The sequence below is a fragment of the Heteronotia binoei genome, chromosome 15, assembly GCF_032191835.1.
Source record: "Heteronotia binoei isolate CCM8104 ecotype False Entrance Well chromosome 15, APGP_CSIRO_Hbin_v1, whole genome shotgun sequence".
In the NCBI taxonomy this organism is placed as follows: domain Eukaryota; kingdom Metazoa; phylum Chordata; class Lepidosauria; order Squamata; family Gekkonidae; genus Heteronotia; species Heteronotia binoei.
This window is the reverse complement of record NC_083237.1, coordinates 26,276,967-26,294,061: the sequence shown is the minus strand read 5'-3', so window position 1 is coordinate 26,294,061 and position 17,095 is coordinate 26,276,967. Positions and strand designations below refer to the sequence as shown.

At 45.9% G+C, this 17,095-nt stretch overlaps 2 protein-coding genes across 2 annotated transcripts in view; both read right to left on the bottom strand.

Annotated features, from left to right (window-relative positions):
• EPS8L1 (EPS8 like 1) overlaps window positions 1-10,540 on the bottom strand; it is a 38,321-nt gene extending 27,781 nt beyond the window's left edge. The window contains exons 1-3 of the mRNA XM_060255675.1: window positions 10,436-10,540; window positions 5,535-5,588; window positions 3,310-3,350 (exon numbers count right to left, since the gene is read on the bottom strand). Of these exons, the coding sequence (XP_060111658.1) occupies window positions 3,310-3,350; window positions 5,535-5,551 (58 nt within the window). The 5' untranslated portion in view covers window positions 5,552-5,588; window positions 10,436-10,540. The remainder of the gene's footprint in view (window positions 1-3,309; window positions 3,351-5,534; window positions 5,589-10,435) is intronic.
• Window positions 10,541-13,776: 3,236 nt separating this feature from the next.
• PPP1R12C (protein phosphatase 1 regulatory subunit 12C) overlaps window positions 13,777-17,095 on the bottom strand; it is a 49,369-nt gene continuing 46,050 nt past the window's right edge. The window contains exons 22-23 of the mRNA XM_060255508.1: window positions 16,011-16,061; window positions 13,777-15,869 (exon numbers count right to left, since the gene is read on the bottom strand). Of these exons, the coding sequence (XP_060111491.1) occupies window positions 15,783-15,869; window positions 16,011-16,061 (138 nt within the window). The 3' untranslated portion in view covers window positions 13,777-15,782. The remainder of the gene's footprint in view (window positions 15,870-16,010; window positions 16,062-17,095) is intronic.

Here is a 17,095-nt window from a genome sequence, read left to right as displayed (position 1 = left end):
TTCCCCTTGGAGGTTAGCAATCCTTCTTGGTCCTCCATTCAATCTAGAGAAAGATGATATTTTTGCCTTTACTTATCTGGCATTCAAAATGAACAATATAAAGATATAACCAGATATTCTGTTTTCTTTTAAATTTCCAACTTCTGTCTAATTTGGCATCTTTCAAGCATGCCACTCCTAGGCAACCGCCCCTAGACCCAGCCTTGCCCCCAGCCAAACAGGAAAGAGACACATGCTGCTTGTTTCTTTATACATGCAAAAGTTTGCCAAAAATGGCTTATAATCTACAGTTAAACTCAGAGTGCTCTCTCTCTCTCTTCCCATCACACAAGAATCACAAAGGATCAGCTGGTGTGATGGAAGCTCCAATTGTTGGTAGAGCACAGTCATCCATATGGTAGAGCACAGTCATCCATCCATCCATCCATCCACCCACCCAACCACTCCTTGTGATAATAGGCTACCCTTCCCCCAACAAGTTGAGGATGGTGCATATACACAGGGAGGATGAGGGTGGAATAGGGTTGCCAACGTCCAGGTGGGGCAAACCAACGAGATAACACGGTTAGGTTGATAGCTTGGAGAAAATCGTGTGAGAAATATCTATAACACTCAGTTACTATTATGCACTTCAATTCAGGGTTAATGAAATCCAATAACAATTTAACAATTGATTCCACAATTACTATAGAAACAATAAAGAGCAAACTGATCTGTACATCACACTTCACCAAAATAGTTTACAAAAACCAGTTGCTCCAAAGAAGAACAGAGTTCACGAAGCTGAAGATCAAAGCTCTATAGGTGTGCAGAGTTGCTGGTCAATTTCTTCCACAGCAGATGTAAGTTTTTCAGAACAATAGCTGATCATGACACACTTCCGGTAAATACGCGTGTTTTGGACACCCTTCATCTAACACAACTTATTTGTATCTGGAACTGAATATATACAAAGAATAACAGCACCTGCTGTGTAAACATAAAATTACAACAACAAATAAAAATATATATGGTCTCAGCTCACCCAAAGCTCAATGAATATTTGCGAGTTAGTCTAGTCAGTTTCCCCAAGGCATTAGCGGTTCTCCGTAATAGCCCCAACCGCACCCATTCATTAAATAAAATCAGCTGAGCTACATATAATATTCTCAAAGAAACAGTCTATTAGAAAAATCCAAATCAATCAACACAATTATGATCAGCAAAACTACAAAAAAGAAGTAAGATCCAAAGCAGCATTAAACCCGGAAGGAGATACAGTTCGAGTGAAGCTGAAAGTGATGGAAGCTCCAATTGTTGCCCTTATGGTAGAGCACAGTCATGATCCTCAGGATTTTAAATGTGGCATTATTTACAAGCTTCAACAAAGTAATCCTTACGATATTAAGGAGATGCACAGACTTTTACTGCAAAAAGAGTTATATTTCATACATAAATTTTCCACCGTGTCTCCTTCCAGACTTAATGCCACTTTGAACCTTACTTCTTTTTACTGGAAGTGTGTCACAGTCAACTATTGTTTTGAAAACTTACATCTGCTGTGGAAGAAATTGACTTCGCACACCTATAGAGCTTTGCTTTTCAGCTTCGTGAACTCTGTTCTTCTTTGCAGCAACTTGTTTTTGTAAACTATTTTTGTGAAGCATGATGTACAAATCAGTTTGTTCTTTATCGTTTCTATAGTAATTGTGGAATCAATTGTTAAATTGTTATTGGATTTCATTATCATTGAATTGAAGTGCATAATAGTAACTGAGTGTTACAGTCATTTCTCACAAAGTTTTCTCCAGGTTATCAACCTCTAGGTGGGGCCTGGATGTCTCCCAAGATTACAACTGATCTCCAGATAACAGAAATCAGTTTCCTTGGAGAAAATGGTTGCTTTGAACGATGGACCTTATGACATGATACCCAGCTGAGGTCCCTTGCCTTCCCCAACCCCACCCATCACAGCCTCCGCCCCCTACTCTCCTAATCAGGAGTTGGCAACCTGTGGGTGAAGGGGTTAAAACAGGGCTGCCAGCTTTAGCATGGGAAATTCCTGGAGATTTGTGGGTAACATTTGAGGATGGGAATTTAGGGAGTGATTTCACCTGGAATCTTGCCGTGGGTCAGTCAGGAGAGAAGGACTCCTCAGGAGACCTGCTCTGAATCAGGCAAGCAAGAAGATGAACTGCAGGCTTGTCAGAGTGCACAGCCAACAGTGGATGTAGAGCCACCAGCACCTTCCAGCCTGGTTCCAACTGATGAAACCCAGGTGGTTGTGACCAGCCTTCCAGGTTCACCCATCTTTTTTGAGCCCCAGAGACAAAGGCTTAGCATGAAGCTCCAGGAGAGCAGACAAAGTGCCCATCTCCTGGCCTGATGCCAGCTGCTTGCTGATGATGCAGTTGGTTGCAAGAAAGACCTTCCAGCAGATGCCTGTAAAAGCCAGTCAAGGGAGACTGCGCCATGTGGAAGCAACAAGTTATTGTACAACCATAGCTCCTGACTCTGCTCCAGTGTCCTTTGGACTTGGATCTCAGACCTGCTTGCTCTTGTATGCAGTTTCCGAAACCATGGGAGTTTTTGGCAGAAAAAGCGCAGCAAGAAATCATTTGCATATTAGGCCACACCCCTTGGCACCAAGCCAGCCAGAACTGCCTTCCTATGCGTTCCTGCTAAAAAAAAAAGCCCTGTCTGGAACCCTGGCTTTGGACCAACATTGAGGCTGACTCTGACCTCTGACTGTGGCTGTACACGGCACCCTACAAATCAACAGCATACAGTTGACTTTGCCCTTTTGGTGCAGCCATTTTCTCCAGGGGAACTGATCTCTGTGATCTGGAGATCAGTTGTAATTCTGGGAGAACTCCAAGACACAGCAGGAGGTTGGCAGCCTTAAGTTAAATGACAGTCTTTGTGGAAGAAGCGGGTTTGGAAAGAGCAGTGAAGCAGTGGAGTTTGAGGCCTAAGTAAGATCTGGCAAAAGGTAATGGGTTCAGTCAAGAGGATTACTGAGAGAACAGAAGACCTCCAAGGGGTTGAAACAGACAGACCACTCCACACCCCCAGCCAGGGTTGCCCGGTGTGGTTTGGGAAAATCCTGGCAATTTGGGGGTGGAGCTTGGGGGGGGTGGGACCTTCATGAGGTGTAATGCCATAGAGTCCACCTTCCTTCATTTTCTACAGGGAACTGATCTATGCAGTCTGGAGAGCAACTGTAATTCTGGCAGATTTCAAAGCCCTACCTGGGGCTTGCCAACCCACCACCATTCAGTTTTGAGCCTTCTTACCACCCAAAGGTGAATAAAGCCCTCCAAAACTCACCATAGATGGATCTGGCACTGGGCTTGGACATATCACCAATGCTGTGGGGGGGAAAAAAAGGAAAAGTCAGAAAGAACTTTGTTCTCATTCCCCCTCTCACTCCTGCCAAGGCACTCCAGATCCTTAAGAGTCTGGTCGCCCCCTGTCTTCTGAATTCTGACCTGCTGTTATCCACAGGAGCCCACATCTCATTGGGGAAAAACAGTACTAGCATTTGTTTAGCTACCCTTCAAGTAAGGTTGCTAGCTCTGGGTTAGGAAATTCATGAAGCCTGGAAGAGGTGGAATTTGGAGAGGGGAGTGAGCTTAGCAGGAATGTGATGTCACTCTAGGACTTCATTTTCTCCTAGACTCTATGGTATACCATAGAATCTGCCTTCCAAAGCTGCCATCTCCTCCAGGGGAACTGATCCCTGTAGTCTGTCATTCCAGGAGATTTCCTGTCCCCATCTGGCAGCTGGCAACTTTACCTACAAGTGGATGTGTGACAAGGCAACTGTTATATTAATCACCCCACTAAAACTATCACCCTGCCATTGCTTCAGTTGTCAAATATTTCCCCTCAGAAAGTTCACACAGTAGGCACGGGTAAAGCTTTAAACAGTTTTTGGTTTATTGAACAATTTGGCAGGAAAGGAAATCGATATTTATGTAGGGTTTATGATTTGGGAAAGATAGGCAGAACGGTTTCTTAGGTTGCAAAATTCACAAGAGATGGTTTTATACTTAAAGTTGTTTGATTTCCACTAAAGGTATGGCAGATGTTATGAGACTTATTCTTAGAGGTTACTTTTACAGAATTCCTTGTAAACTTCCCACTTGATAAACATACAATCTTGAGAGCATACTCAACTTTGTCCCTGTGTTTAAGGCGAAGGTCTTCCCATTAGACTCCTTTTCCTAGTAAGATTGTTATTATCTCTTCTTTAAGACAAATAACCTTTGGTGTGTTGAGGGCCTTTCAATTCTACTTCCAACCCTTTTGCTCAATCTATCTTCCAGACTGACAGTCTTTACACCCTGGACAGTAAGCTTAAAACTGGAGAACTCAAATTCCCTCTCAAGACGTGTTTGTTTTACACACCCAGAGACTGTTTAACTTTTGGGAACAGTTTCTAACCAGAGCCTCTTCTAGGTTCAAAGCTCTCCTCCCACTCTGGCTCTGAAACTTACTCTGCTTTTGTTTCAAGCTTTTCTCACATGAGAGAAACTCTCAAAGCAACCACTGTCTTATCCATCCACTCTCCAACTGCTTCTCCAACTGCCTAATTGACCCCCAATCAGAGTGAGTTCCATTAGCTGTCACCCATCACAGGGTGCCAGGCCATACTGTACTGAAATGGCATCGCTGCCCATTCAAGGGTTTTGCAGCAAGCAGGCACTCCCTATTTTGCCCCCACCCTTTGCCTAGCAGAGGCCAAATAAATTACGAAAAACTCAGCATCCAAAATACTTTACACAATTTAAAACAAGCTGTATGTTTTGTTTTCCATGCCGCAAAACGTGGGCTTCCTCAATGAAGAATGCTTAGTTCTTATATACTGAAAACTGCAAGGTTCTCACAGGACTGACCACATAGTGGGATTTACAGATTAAATGAAGTTTAAGGAAGAATCTGGAAGAAGTAAAGAGGAAGTGGATTAACAGGCAGTGGCTACTTTTCCAAAGAGAGCTGCACCAGGCCAGAATCAGGGTTGCCAATTTGGGCTTGGAAAATTTCTGGAGATTGGGGGGGGGGGGGGTAGCACCCAGGGAGGAGATGTGGTGACAGAGAGTCTTTCCTCAGAAGCTGCCAGTTCCTGAAAAGGATCTGACCTCAGTATCTGGAGGTCATCTGAAATTCAGGAGATCTCCAGCCCCATCTTGAGGTCAGTAACTCCAGCCCAAAGTTCATGCTTGCTTGAAACCTGCAGGTCCTTCCCCAGCTCTCCCCCCCAAAAAAATTTCCAGGAAGTGGCATCACTGCCCAGTCTAGAGTTGGCAACCCTACCTATGAACTCCTCACAAATTTACTCACCCAGAGTTGGCATGCCTAGCACTGTCTCCCCATAAAAACCTGAGAGTCCCAGGGAATATGCTCAGTTCAGCAGTATAAGACAGGGTTTTATGTGCAACCTCCTCAATGACACACACCAGTTATGTTGTGATGCCCTGAGCAACTAGCTGCCTATACAGTAAAGCTTTCCTGGGGCTGAATGAGATCATTATCCTTGCAATCACTCTTACCTTCCTGAGTCGCTCATAGTGCCAGGTGACCTGCTCTTAGATTGTTAAGACAACCTGAAAAAAAATTAAAAGGAGAAAGTTACTGCTCTGTCCACTACGCAGGAAAAGCTGCCAGCTTTTCTCACATGCTTGGTTCATGACCAGCTAAAAGAACATCCACTGGCTGCCCTTCCTCTGCTAGACGTGTGGTTTCAAAATTCAAGGCAGGGCCTGCTTCTGTAAACAGCTCAGGAGAGCTCTCGATTTCAAGCACTCTCCCTCCTTTGAACTCCACTTTTGCCTTGTTCTGGTCAGATCCTCCTCAGCTACATTTCCTGGACAATGTTGGCAATTTAGGCTGTCCAAAAGTTGTAAGAATATGTAAGAAAGGGCCACGAGAACTAAGCACTCATGCAAGTTTTCCTGCATCCTTCTCATGATCTGCCTAAGTTCACATAATCATCATTGCTGTCAGATGGTCATCTAGCTTCTGTTTAAAAACCCCTAAGGATGAAGAGCCCACCACCTCCCAAGAAAGCCTGTTCCACTGAGGAACCACTCTGTCAGGAAGTTCTTACTAATGTTTAGCCAAAAACTCTTTTTGATTTAGTTCCAACCCGTTGGTTCTGGTCTGACCTCCTGTGGCAACAGAAAACAACTTTGCACCATCCTCTATATGACAGCCCTTCAAATACTTGAAGATGGTGATCATATCACCTCTCAGATGTCTCCTTTCCATCAACTTTTCCTCATATAACTTAGTCTCCAGACCCCTCACCATCTTTGTTGCCCTCCTCTGGACATGTTCCAGCTTGTCTGTATCCTTCTTAAATTGTGCTGCCCCAAACTGAACACAATACTCTAGGTGAGGTTTAACCAGAGCAGAGTAAAGTGATATCATCACTTCACTTGATCTGGACATAATACTTCTGTTGATACAGTCCCATATCCCTTTTTAGCTATTGCATCACATTACTGAGGAAAGTAAGGTTTTCCCCAACACCTGCTACCTTGAGATTCTTCAACTGGAGATGCCATGGAGAGAACCTGGAACCCTTGTGCAAGCAAAGCAGCTGCTTGACCACCAAATCTACTGATACTGCTGTATGTAGGTTTGCCTCAGAAGGGAAAAATCACAGCTCCATGGGCCTGGTTCAGGTGAGGGAAAATGCCTTAAATCTAGCCTCCCTTTGTGCAGTGGTCACAAACCAACCTCCCTGGGAAGGAGGAAAAAAAAACAAGGGGAACTAACTCCATTCACAAAGTTGCTGGTTTGGGAAAGTCCTTTTTTGTAGCAGGAACTCCTTTGCATATTAGGCCACCCCACCCCCCTGAAGTAGCCAATCCTCTTGGAGCTTACAGTAGGCCCTGTAAGCTCTTGGAGGATTGGCAACATCAGGGGTGTGTGGCCTAATACACAAATGAGTTCCTGCTACAAAAAAAGCCTTGTCTTGGAGAATTGGAGGTAGTGCCTGGGGAAGGGAGGGGAGGGGGCTCAGCAGGGTTTGGATGTTGCCCTGGGACTTCCATTGCCTCTGAAGCTGCCATTTCCTCTAGACAAAGGGATCTACAAAGTCTGAAGATTAGTTGTAAATGAAGGATGCCAGCCTCAAGGCAGGTCCCCAGGGATCTCCTGGAATCACAGCTTATCTCAATAACAGGTGTTATTGAAAATAAAGGATACAATTAAACGTCAACTACCATGGCAAGATAGTCACTTAATGCTAAACTTTTTTCCGAAAGAATGGAAATTAAAGAAGGGGCAAAAATTATGGTTAGGAAGGGCTCTGTTGATAGCAAAACGCCAAATTCTTAAACATTGGAAACAAAATGATGTAATTCCAATTCTTCTTTGGGAAGATGACTTATTGAAACTTGCAGCTTTTGAAAAAATATCGTTTTCTGGTCGTAGACAAATATGTCGTTTTAATGAGATTTGGAGTCCATTTATGCAAATGATGAATGTTTAGCTGATTTGATTTGATATCATTGTAAACTGTATCGCTTTACTTTTCTTGTATTCACTATATGAAAGTTAGGTTGATGTTCTTCTTTCTGATATCTATTAATGTTTAACTTGAGTAACTATTGTAATTTTATGCACTGGGGTTTCACATGTGGGGTTTTTAAAACAACAATAAAATAAAAAAAAAAATCTCTAGACTTACAGAGAACCGTTCCCCTGGAGAAAATGGATGCTTTGGAGGGTGGGCTGTATGGCATTGTACCCCACTGAAGTCCCTGTCCTCCTCAGGCTCCACCCCCAAATCTCCAGAGTTTTCCATCCCTTCTCTCATCTGGCAGTTGCACCAAACTCCCAGCCCCTCTCTTGCAGTATCCCATGATGCCCCTGGCCTAACCTTGAGGATCAGCTTCCAGTTTCGTCTTCAGTTCTCTTATAAAGCCTAACTTCCCTCCTCCCTACAAAATCTTGAGACCTGTCTCCAAGAACTCACTCCCTACTCAGATTCTACTGTAGTGGTTAGCTTGGCTCTGCACCCTTCAATGCATACTTAGAAGAAAGCCTGATAGTTTACTGTGCATTAAGTTGCTTGTTATGCTGGAGAAGTCAGAGCACAAGGGATGCAGATGTGGCGTAACACCCCCCCCCCCCCCAAAAAAAAATCCCTCATTGGATTTCACTTTTCTCTTCAAGGCCTTGCAGCAGTTCCTTGCACACTTGCTGTATTATTTCACCTGACTTTATTCAAGGCAGAATTCTACCTCCTAGCCTAGCTGAGCGGCATAAACCCTGGGGCTCAGCAGGGACTCCTCCCTTGACCCACAAGGGGCCAAATGCCAGGTCAATCTGTGTTCTTGGTAAAGGCATGCCCCTCCTTCCAAAATTTGCTTAAAACCCAGCCACTGTTTGGCCAGCTAGGGAGTTGAACCAAGGTCTGCCAGCAGTGTGGGTGTGGATTGCAAAGGAAGCCAAGTTAATATTGATTCAGGCAGATAGCATGAGGCGGGTGGGAGGCTTTGATCAGGTGTCTAGTTTAGCACCTGAGAAACGAAAGCTGGCTGTTTCAATTCCATCCCTTCTCAGGGCTAGGTGACAAAAATCTTTAACTGTATTTGTCTTTACAGGCAAGGAACCAGAAGTTATATAGAAAATGTAATCATTCCCCAGAGCTGCATTGCTGAGGTAGAAATTCAGCTGGTGCAGATTCTTCCGCATGCCATTCCATAATGTGATCTTCACCATCTCAGGATGTTGTGTGTCCCCCCCCCCCCCCCCCCATATTTCCCTGACCCTCTGAGGAGAAGCAGGTGACCACTGGGAATAAGGTCCTTCTCAGTAGTGGTACCACAGTCCTCAGCCTTTCCCTGTTCCAAGCCAGCATTTATTTCAGCTGGGTTTTGTTAATTTTCCTTTTGCCACCTTGTTGTTTTGCTTTTGGGTGTACCTATTTTTTTAATTGGTTTGCTGTTCATTGATTTTAGTTTTTACTGCACTGGCTGATTTCTGGGAGGGATGAGATTTTATATGAGCTGTTTTTCATTGGATTTAATGCTGTGAATGACCTTGCTTATAAAGTCAGCCCTGCCTGAAAAAATGGTGGCAACTGTATTCCTACAGAGTCTAGGAAATCCTTACTAGATATTGCTGCTTTTTTGGGTCCAAACACAGTTGCCTGGAACTTGATTTTCAGTGAGGGCTGAACTCTGGAATCCATTTGGGATGCAAAGACCTGTTTATGGGACTTGCAGAAGCAAGCACACACACCTGGAAGCACCTTAGAGCATGCATAGAGTGTTTTTTGTACTTCCCACTGAGTAGCCACAACCAAATGCTCAGATACAAGGGTCCCTATGCCACAGGCTGGGAAGTATACGCAGGGCCAATTCTTGTAGCACCCTTCTGAGGAAGTTAAGAAACACCCATGCGTTTAGTTATCCAAAATCACCCTGAACTCAGAAATCTTAGCTCGTAGATTCTCTGATTTTCACTTTTCTTAAATATCTGTATCCTGCCTTTCTACCAAGACCAATTAAAAAAAAAAATCAAACTAGCGGTCCATAGCCCTCAAGAAAATATATCAAATTCCTTTAGTCTGCTTGAATACCAACCACAAATGATGTCTTATGCCTTGCCTAGGGAAACCCCAGAGACCTTGGTCAGCAACCAATGCTTTTTTTAAGGGGAGGGGGGAGGAAGTATATGTGGAAGCTCATTCCTGCTTGAAATCATGCCCCTCGACTGGCCTTGCCCTCCAGTCCTGGCTGTGGTCACTTCCCATTGGGCATTTGCCCAGACTTCTCTCGTTACTGAACAACTTGGGTTGAGAAAGGCCCAGCCTCCACAAGCAGCTCTGCAGCACAGCTGAGGTTCTTATATATCCCTTTCTCATAGAAGTCCAGAATCTTCCCGCTCAGAAGCAAGGGTTTCAAAACGGTGGGCCTCTGACTAGGTCACAGAATTGGTTGTCCAAAGGGTTTGAACAATTGGCAGAACAAGCAACTGTGTAAACGGTAGCAACAGATGCACAGAGAATAGTGTTTTCCTCACAAAGCCCACTTGGATCAACGGTCTCAGTGTTGTGTACCCACTTTGCAGAGACCAAACTCCCAGCATGCTCCCTGCTCTGCTGTTTCCCTTCCCTCCACATTGTGCTCCCAGCAGAGAACGCAGGACCTTTTTAGGTGATTCACCAGTCCCTCAACTCAGATTTAATAATCTGGAATCCCAGTTTTAAAAATTTTAAAAATCTGGAACTTCCCAGGTTGATGGAAAGAACCTTCAACGACAGCCTCAACATACCTATTAAAATCCTTCATGCCAAAGAACTCAAGAACCTCGACCTCCAGTTTCTCTCATCCTGCTTCACAGGTCTGTGTCAGAGTCTCAGGAGCCCTGGTCCTCAAGTTCCCTTGTCAGATTCCACCTCCCTCTCAAGTCCCACCATACATTTCAGACTTACCTGTGGGATATTAGCAGACAATAGGCCTACACCCTCAGCTGCTTTGGGACTCCCACCATCTCTCCGTGGGGCACAGAGCTGGAGGCCTCCTGACCCGACGAGCAGAAGTTGGAAACTGTCTGTGTGATTTGAGTTCCTGAGCAAACAAGCCTGTCCCATGTGCCACACCTCTCGCATACCTGGGCAGGTAGCAAAAGCTCAGCGAGCTGCTGTTAAAAAAAAAGATTACTTGAAACTTAAAAAAAGAAAAGACCGTACTGGAAACTCAAGCCGGGGACAGGGGACAGATCGGGGGTCAGATTCCTTTTGAAGGCCCTCGGGCCCAGCTGGTTGGCACTAAAAAGAAACGAGGGATAGTCAAACTCAAAATTTGTATTTAGAACTAGGACCTAATTTTATGAGGATGGTCACATGCAGCACTTGCACACGTCTCTGGGTGAGCAGCCACACAGTGTGTGCACTGGGAAGTCATGTTCAGTTTCTTAGTGCACGTAAAATGGCCACCTTCGGGATTGTTGTGCTTCTGGGAGATCATCACAGAAGCTGCGTGCTAATGACTGCAAGGGAAATCATCCTGTGTTAGCAATTGTGTCACTTTTTAAACTTCAAAAGTCAGGGCTCTTGCCCTTTAACTGGACAGCATTGATTTCGTCCCTGCCTCCCCCCCCCCCCAAGGTTCTGGTGGGGGCTGAGTGTATTATGACACAAATAAGTCAGGAACTTGAGAGCTGTAAGGGGGAAGGGAGCGAATCCTAGTAGTTGTTTATTTTAGGGAAATGTTAAGGAACCAGGACTTCAGATTCTTTTAGGAAGTGCCTCCTGGACAAGGGCCTGGTTAGCAGCCAGTTGTATTAGGCTACCTGGAAGTCCATACTTGGGATTTCTTTAGAGCTGTTGCCAATGCTGAATGTTGTTGTTTCCCCATTGCAAAGCCCCAAAACTGAACTCCTTCCTGGTTCCCTCTGTTTGGCCCTCTGCAGTTCAGTGTTTCCTCAACTTGGCCAATACTTCGGATGTTAAGGTTTTTATGAGAAGCTGGGTTTCAATTTCAGCAGGCTGTGAAGCTTGCTGGCATAAAGCCCATGCAGACCTCCGCTCCACAGGCAAACTTGCTCTAAATAGCTTGGCTTCTACTGTTTGCATGCAGAGACACAGGATGCCATGCTCCTATGATCACTAGGGTGTACGGTCATATCGATCTCCAGTTTGGAGGGGGGGAGGCGAGACACATCTGAGGCTCAATCCACTCTATTGCTGGATATCGCAGAATTATTGCACTATAGCTGTTGTTTGCAATGAAATTGTCCCATGTGGACTGTTCCATTGTGAATGATTGCTAGAGCACAATGATAGCAATTATGCCTGGATGCAACCTGACACAATTCAGACATAATCAGATACCCAGCAGGGAGCTTTTGTCCAGGTAGTGAGGAAATCAGACATCTGCATTCATCTGGTGAAAGACTGTGCTCTTGAATCTTTCTCACTTTACGAAAAGGTACCCAGCAGGAATTATAGCAGACCAGGTGTGCTTACAGCCTCACCCTCCCAGTTTCAGGTGTCAATACAACAGGCAATGAACCAAACACATTCATCCCACACGCTCTCACTTTCCAGTGGTTAACATTCCATGGCAATCCAACCTCTAATCTTTGGAGCAGTTATTTGTCGGGGGGTGCTAAGCAGGAGGCGGGGAGAGGTTTTATGCATCTGTTTACTAATTGGTGTGATGCAGCATGAAGGCCTGGCAGCTGATTGGCCAGGGACAGAGAGTGTCCAGAGGACTGTAGCCCTTAGAAGCTGGCCACAACTCTTGTTTTGGAGGGTGGTGGGAGCAGCCCGGGGTGGGAAGCAGGGGGCATCAGGACCATGGGGTTCCCTTTCCCACCTGGAGAACTTTCAGATCTGGTGCCTCACCCTTACCCCAGGGTGACACCACCTAGCTTTGGCATCCTCACCAACAGGTTAGGCTTGGCCTAAGGAGGAAAGAGGGAGTGCCAATGACCAACTCTAATTTTAGTCCAAAGAGAGCTTGAGTCACCCTCTAGGAGCATTCTACTCTGATGATCTCCCTTGTTTTCTTAAGCGGAGGGGGAAATGATCGTGCAATCATTATGTCAGCTAATGTTGAAAGCCTTGATCTAACCGGTCCAGACAGCGGAAGTGTTGGTTGGGGTTAACACGCAGATAAGCCCATCAATGCCCTTTGGGTGCAAATACCAGGCCTCTTGGGAAAGGGAGGGCTAGGAAGGTGGGTTAGAAACTGAGGCCCAGGTGGAAAAAGGCCCCACACCACTGGGAACAATTGGGGCTATGAGAGGTCCAGAACGGAGGCGCTTGCGTGAATGGAATCCAGATCCCAGATTTAGGAACCGGAACTCTTGGGCTTCTTAAAAAGAGGTGGGGAACGTCAGTCCCCAAGACAGCATGCACTCACCATGCTCTGGGAGCATGAATGTTGATGTCATGGAGATCCCAATAGTCAAGTTATACTGTGTAGTATGGAATTTGGTGGGGAGACAGGATCTGGTTGTGCTTCATTACTTACTTTACTGTTCTTTTGACTCATCGGTCTTGAACAGATCAAGATCCAACTCTCTTACAGGCAATCACTACAGCTAAATACTTAGCAACTGCTAAGGCAGTTTTCCAATCCTCATCTACAAGGAAAAACAGGGCAATTTTTTGAGAAGGTAATTTCACATACCAAAGCACAAATACATGAACACACATGAAAGTGTCTTATACTGAATCAGAGACCCTTGGTCCATCAGTCAGTACTGTCTACTGCTCAGATTGGAAGAAACTCTCCAGGATCTCAGGTAGAGGTCTTTCATGTCACCTACAGCCTGGTCTTTTAACTGGAGATGCTGGTGACTGAACCTGGCACCTTCTGCATACCAAGCAAATGCTCTTAGTACTGAGCCACAGCCCCTCTCAATATCTTTCTCACAAATCAGACCAGATTTCACACTCCAATAAAATATGTTCCAAGCCATATTTGAGCGACAGAGAATCTTAACCTTCCCCAGTGACTGGGGTTAACTAACCTGGAAGGAATGGTTGGACTTCTGGAGTATGAATGAGATTATTACACATTTTTAACCCGCCTTTCTTCTCAGGAACTGGTGCATTTTTTGGAAATTCCTCACAGCCACTCGGTATGGCAGGTTAGGTTGACACATAGTGAGCAGTTGGTGGATATGGTGAACTTTATGGCTCTGAATCTGTGGCTCTCTAGTCCAAGTCCAGCATATTCTATCCATTACTGCACCAAAAGGGGATAAACCACTGTGACTTCCTGGTGTATTATGAAGAGATCGCATCAAAGTCCCGATTTCTTTTTAAATATTTTTTAATTATATTCAAACACGGTAATTTCAATTCCCTGTTCTTTAAAACAAGTGCAGCTGAGCTGCTGAATAAACAAGTACAATATAGAGACTTCTTTGGAAAAAAATACTCATGCGATATTGCACATTTAAGTTTTTTCTGCATTTTTCTTCTCGTTTTTGTGGCGATGCAGCCATATAGAAAATACTTCTGTTATGTACAGATATGTTTGGGGAGGCGGGGGAGAGTTGTTCACCAACTGGGATGAGTGGAGGAAAGAAAGGGGAGGGAGAAGGGCACGAACAAGAAATGGGGAGGGAGGAAGTATTCTTTTTTTTTTTTGGCAGAGGAATCTTGGCTCACGATAGCGCAGGAAAAAAAAATTAACACACACAGGATTTTCAGGGTAGTACTTTGGACCCGTTTCTCATGGAATTTACTTGTAGCCCTCAGTTTCTCTTGGAAGTACTTCTAGCCCTCAGTTTCAACATGGAAAATAGCTGATTGTGTGCGTGCAGGAAGAGGAACGTAGGAGGAGAGCCACAAAAGCTAGAAGCCCTCGAGGGAAGCGGAGGGACCCAGGGGACTGGGTGGGAGTGGTCAAGAAGCGGCTCTTGGGAGGAGGAGGAGCGTCAGAAGCTGCAGTGGAGTGGCAACCCTGGCAGTGGGGCCTTGGCGTGCACTCTCTCTCTCTCCGTAGATGCCCAAGGAATCTTAGGACTGTGTTGGGTGATGGCATTAGGCTGTGGACAGAAAGTAGGAGCGGCATGAAAAGTGCACCCCTGGGTCTGGTCTCAACCTCAGGTTAAGCCAAAAGAGACCTTGGAGGCAGGACTAAGCTTTGGACACATCAGATTTTGGGAAGAGACAGGATTCATATCCGAATCCCAAGATGCTGAGGGAAACGTAAACAGGAACAGAAGTTCCTCTCCCCCCCCCCTTTACTGGCTTCAAAAGGCAGGGAAATGAGCTGACATAGCCAAACTTTTGCAACCCCCCCTTCCCCCCAATTATGGCACTTCTATCTCCAGAGCTGTTCGTATAGTCACAGCCCTTCACAGATAACCCCTCACCTGCCTTGGCAGGCGACCATGGCAAACCAGTTTGGCATCCAGGGTTCGCTCCCTTGTTACACAGGATCACTTACAAGCCAACCACCAAACCATTCAGGGCACTGCCTGGCCTGTCAGGTTGTTCTCTCACACATATGCCGCCCCTCCTGGGCTGCTGCCAGGGGCTGTTGCCTGATCACTTTCAAACCATCTGCTCTGTTTCCTAATTCCCAGGCTGGCCGCCAACCTAAGCTCCATAAAAACTGGCTCCTGGGTGCCGCCTCCCATCACGTGCTGTGAAAATGCAGCGGGTTTTGTCAGGGGGCACCTCAGCAAAGTGTGGGGATGCATCTGTCCTTAGGCTGCTGAGTCCGACACTACCCCTAGAGGGCAGCGCTGTAAACAGTACCTGTCTCTGGGGCCCTTCTTTAAAGAAGGGAAACGGTTAACCCTTCTCTCCCCACAACCACATTTTGCTTCCAAATCTTAAAATCCTTAAATCTCACTGGTCTCTCCTCCCTAGTCAGGAAAACTGCACTGTGGCCTGGTCTGCTCATCTGAACGCCCAGGAATACTGGCTCCTATCATACCACTCCCCTTGTGCATTAAAATAATAAAAAAGCAAGCAAGGAGCGTCACTTTAAGGAAGCCACAAAATAAATACTGTCTCTGAGAAGGAAAAAGAAAGACAGGAGGAAGAAGGAAAGGGTGGAGGAGAGAGGGGAGGTTGAGGCATCACTTCTGTTGACAAACTTGGCCCTGTATGGAGAAGAATGGTGTCTGATTGGCTGGGGCTTGTAACAGCTGTCATTTGGAGTGTTTGGGTGTTGGCGCAGGAAGCTGGCTGCCCCATTATCCTCGTTGTCTTTTTCCTGTCCCTGATGAAAATCTGGTTGGCCTAAAGGGTGGACTGGGAAGTAAGGCCCCGGCTTCGTGGCAGAATCTGGGGGCTGCAGCGGCGGTCACTTGGAGAGCTTGCTGATGACACGGATCAGAGCAGCGTTTTCGTCTTTGAGACGCTGGTTGTCCGCCTTCAGATCTGAAAGAGCCTGCCGGAGGGAAGGAAAGACAGGCAGAGAGGCCTTTTCAGTCTTGGAACAAGCCTCATTTCTTATGATCTCTGACCAGCCAGAGAGATGTTCCCCATCACGGATAAGACCCAGGGACTGAGCTAACCAGGTGGGAATTACCTTCAACTCTTCCTCCAGCTCTGCGGCTTTCCTCTCCAGGGCTCGGCGTTCCTTGTGGGGAAAGGCAAAGAGATGAAGGTGAGGAGCTGAAGGGAGTTTCTAAGAACCCATTTAAACAGGGCTAACTGAAGCCAGCCTCTACAGAACAAGAGTGGGCTGGATGTTAGTGCTATAAAGAGTATAAAAGAGTATCTAGAGCAGGGGTGTCAAATGTGTGACCTGAGGGTTTTAGGCTCAGAGCACTGACCATGAGATTACTGTAATGAATGTCAATAAATCAAAAGTAAGTCTGCAACTTACACCCATACACCTGAACAACACCTGAACAGCATACTCAAGATTACTACAGCACAGACACTGTCTCTAGATTTTGATGCAATAATTCAGAGCAAGAGGTGTCAGTTATCAGAGACTGATAAACAAACTAGTGCAAGAGTGCTAATCTTAAGCATTTTTAAAGTTTTTTTTAAAAAAATCTTTAATTTTGTTTGTGTCCTTTATAAAGTTTATATCTCCACCAGCTGGCATTACATTTTATGACACGCACGGCCTGGCCTGACAAGGTCTCATTTATGTCAGATCCGGCCCTCGTAAAGACAGGTTGCTTACCTGTAACTGTAGATCTTCGAGTGGTCATCTGTGCATTCACACTCATGGGATAGTGCGCTTGCGCCGATCCCCAAATCGGTACCTGAAAAGCCCGGGATTTTTCCGCGCTCGGCGCCAATGGGCATGCGCAGGCGTCCCAGTGCGCATGCTCACCGGTGCCAGCGCGGGGATCCCGCCAGTTCCTTCCTGACTGCTGGAAGCCCCTACCGGAGGGAGACCGTCAGCAGTGGGGAAGGAGGGCGGGTAGTGTGAATGCACAGATGACCACTCGAAGATCTACAGTTACAGGTAAGCAACCTGTCTATCTTCTTCGTGGTCTCTGTGCTTCACACTCATGGGAGATTAGCAAGCAAAGCATACCTGGAGGCGGGAAGATGGTCAACCGGAAGAAACAGCTTGCAGCACCGCAGTCCCCAACCGAGTCCTCTGCTGAGCATGCACGTCCAGCGCGTAATGCTTCATGAAGGCATGCGGAG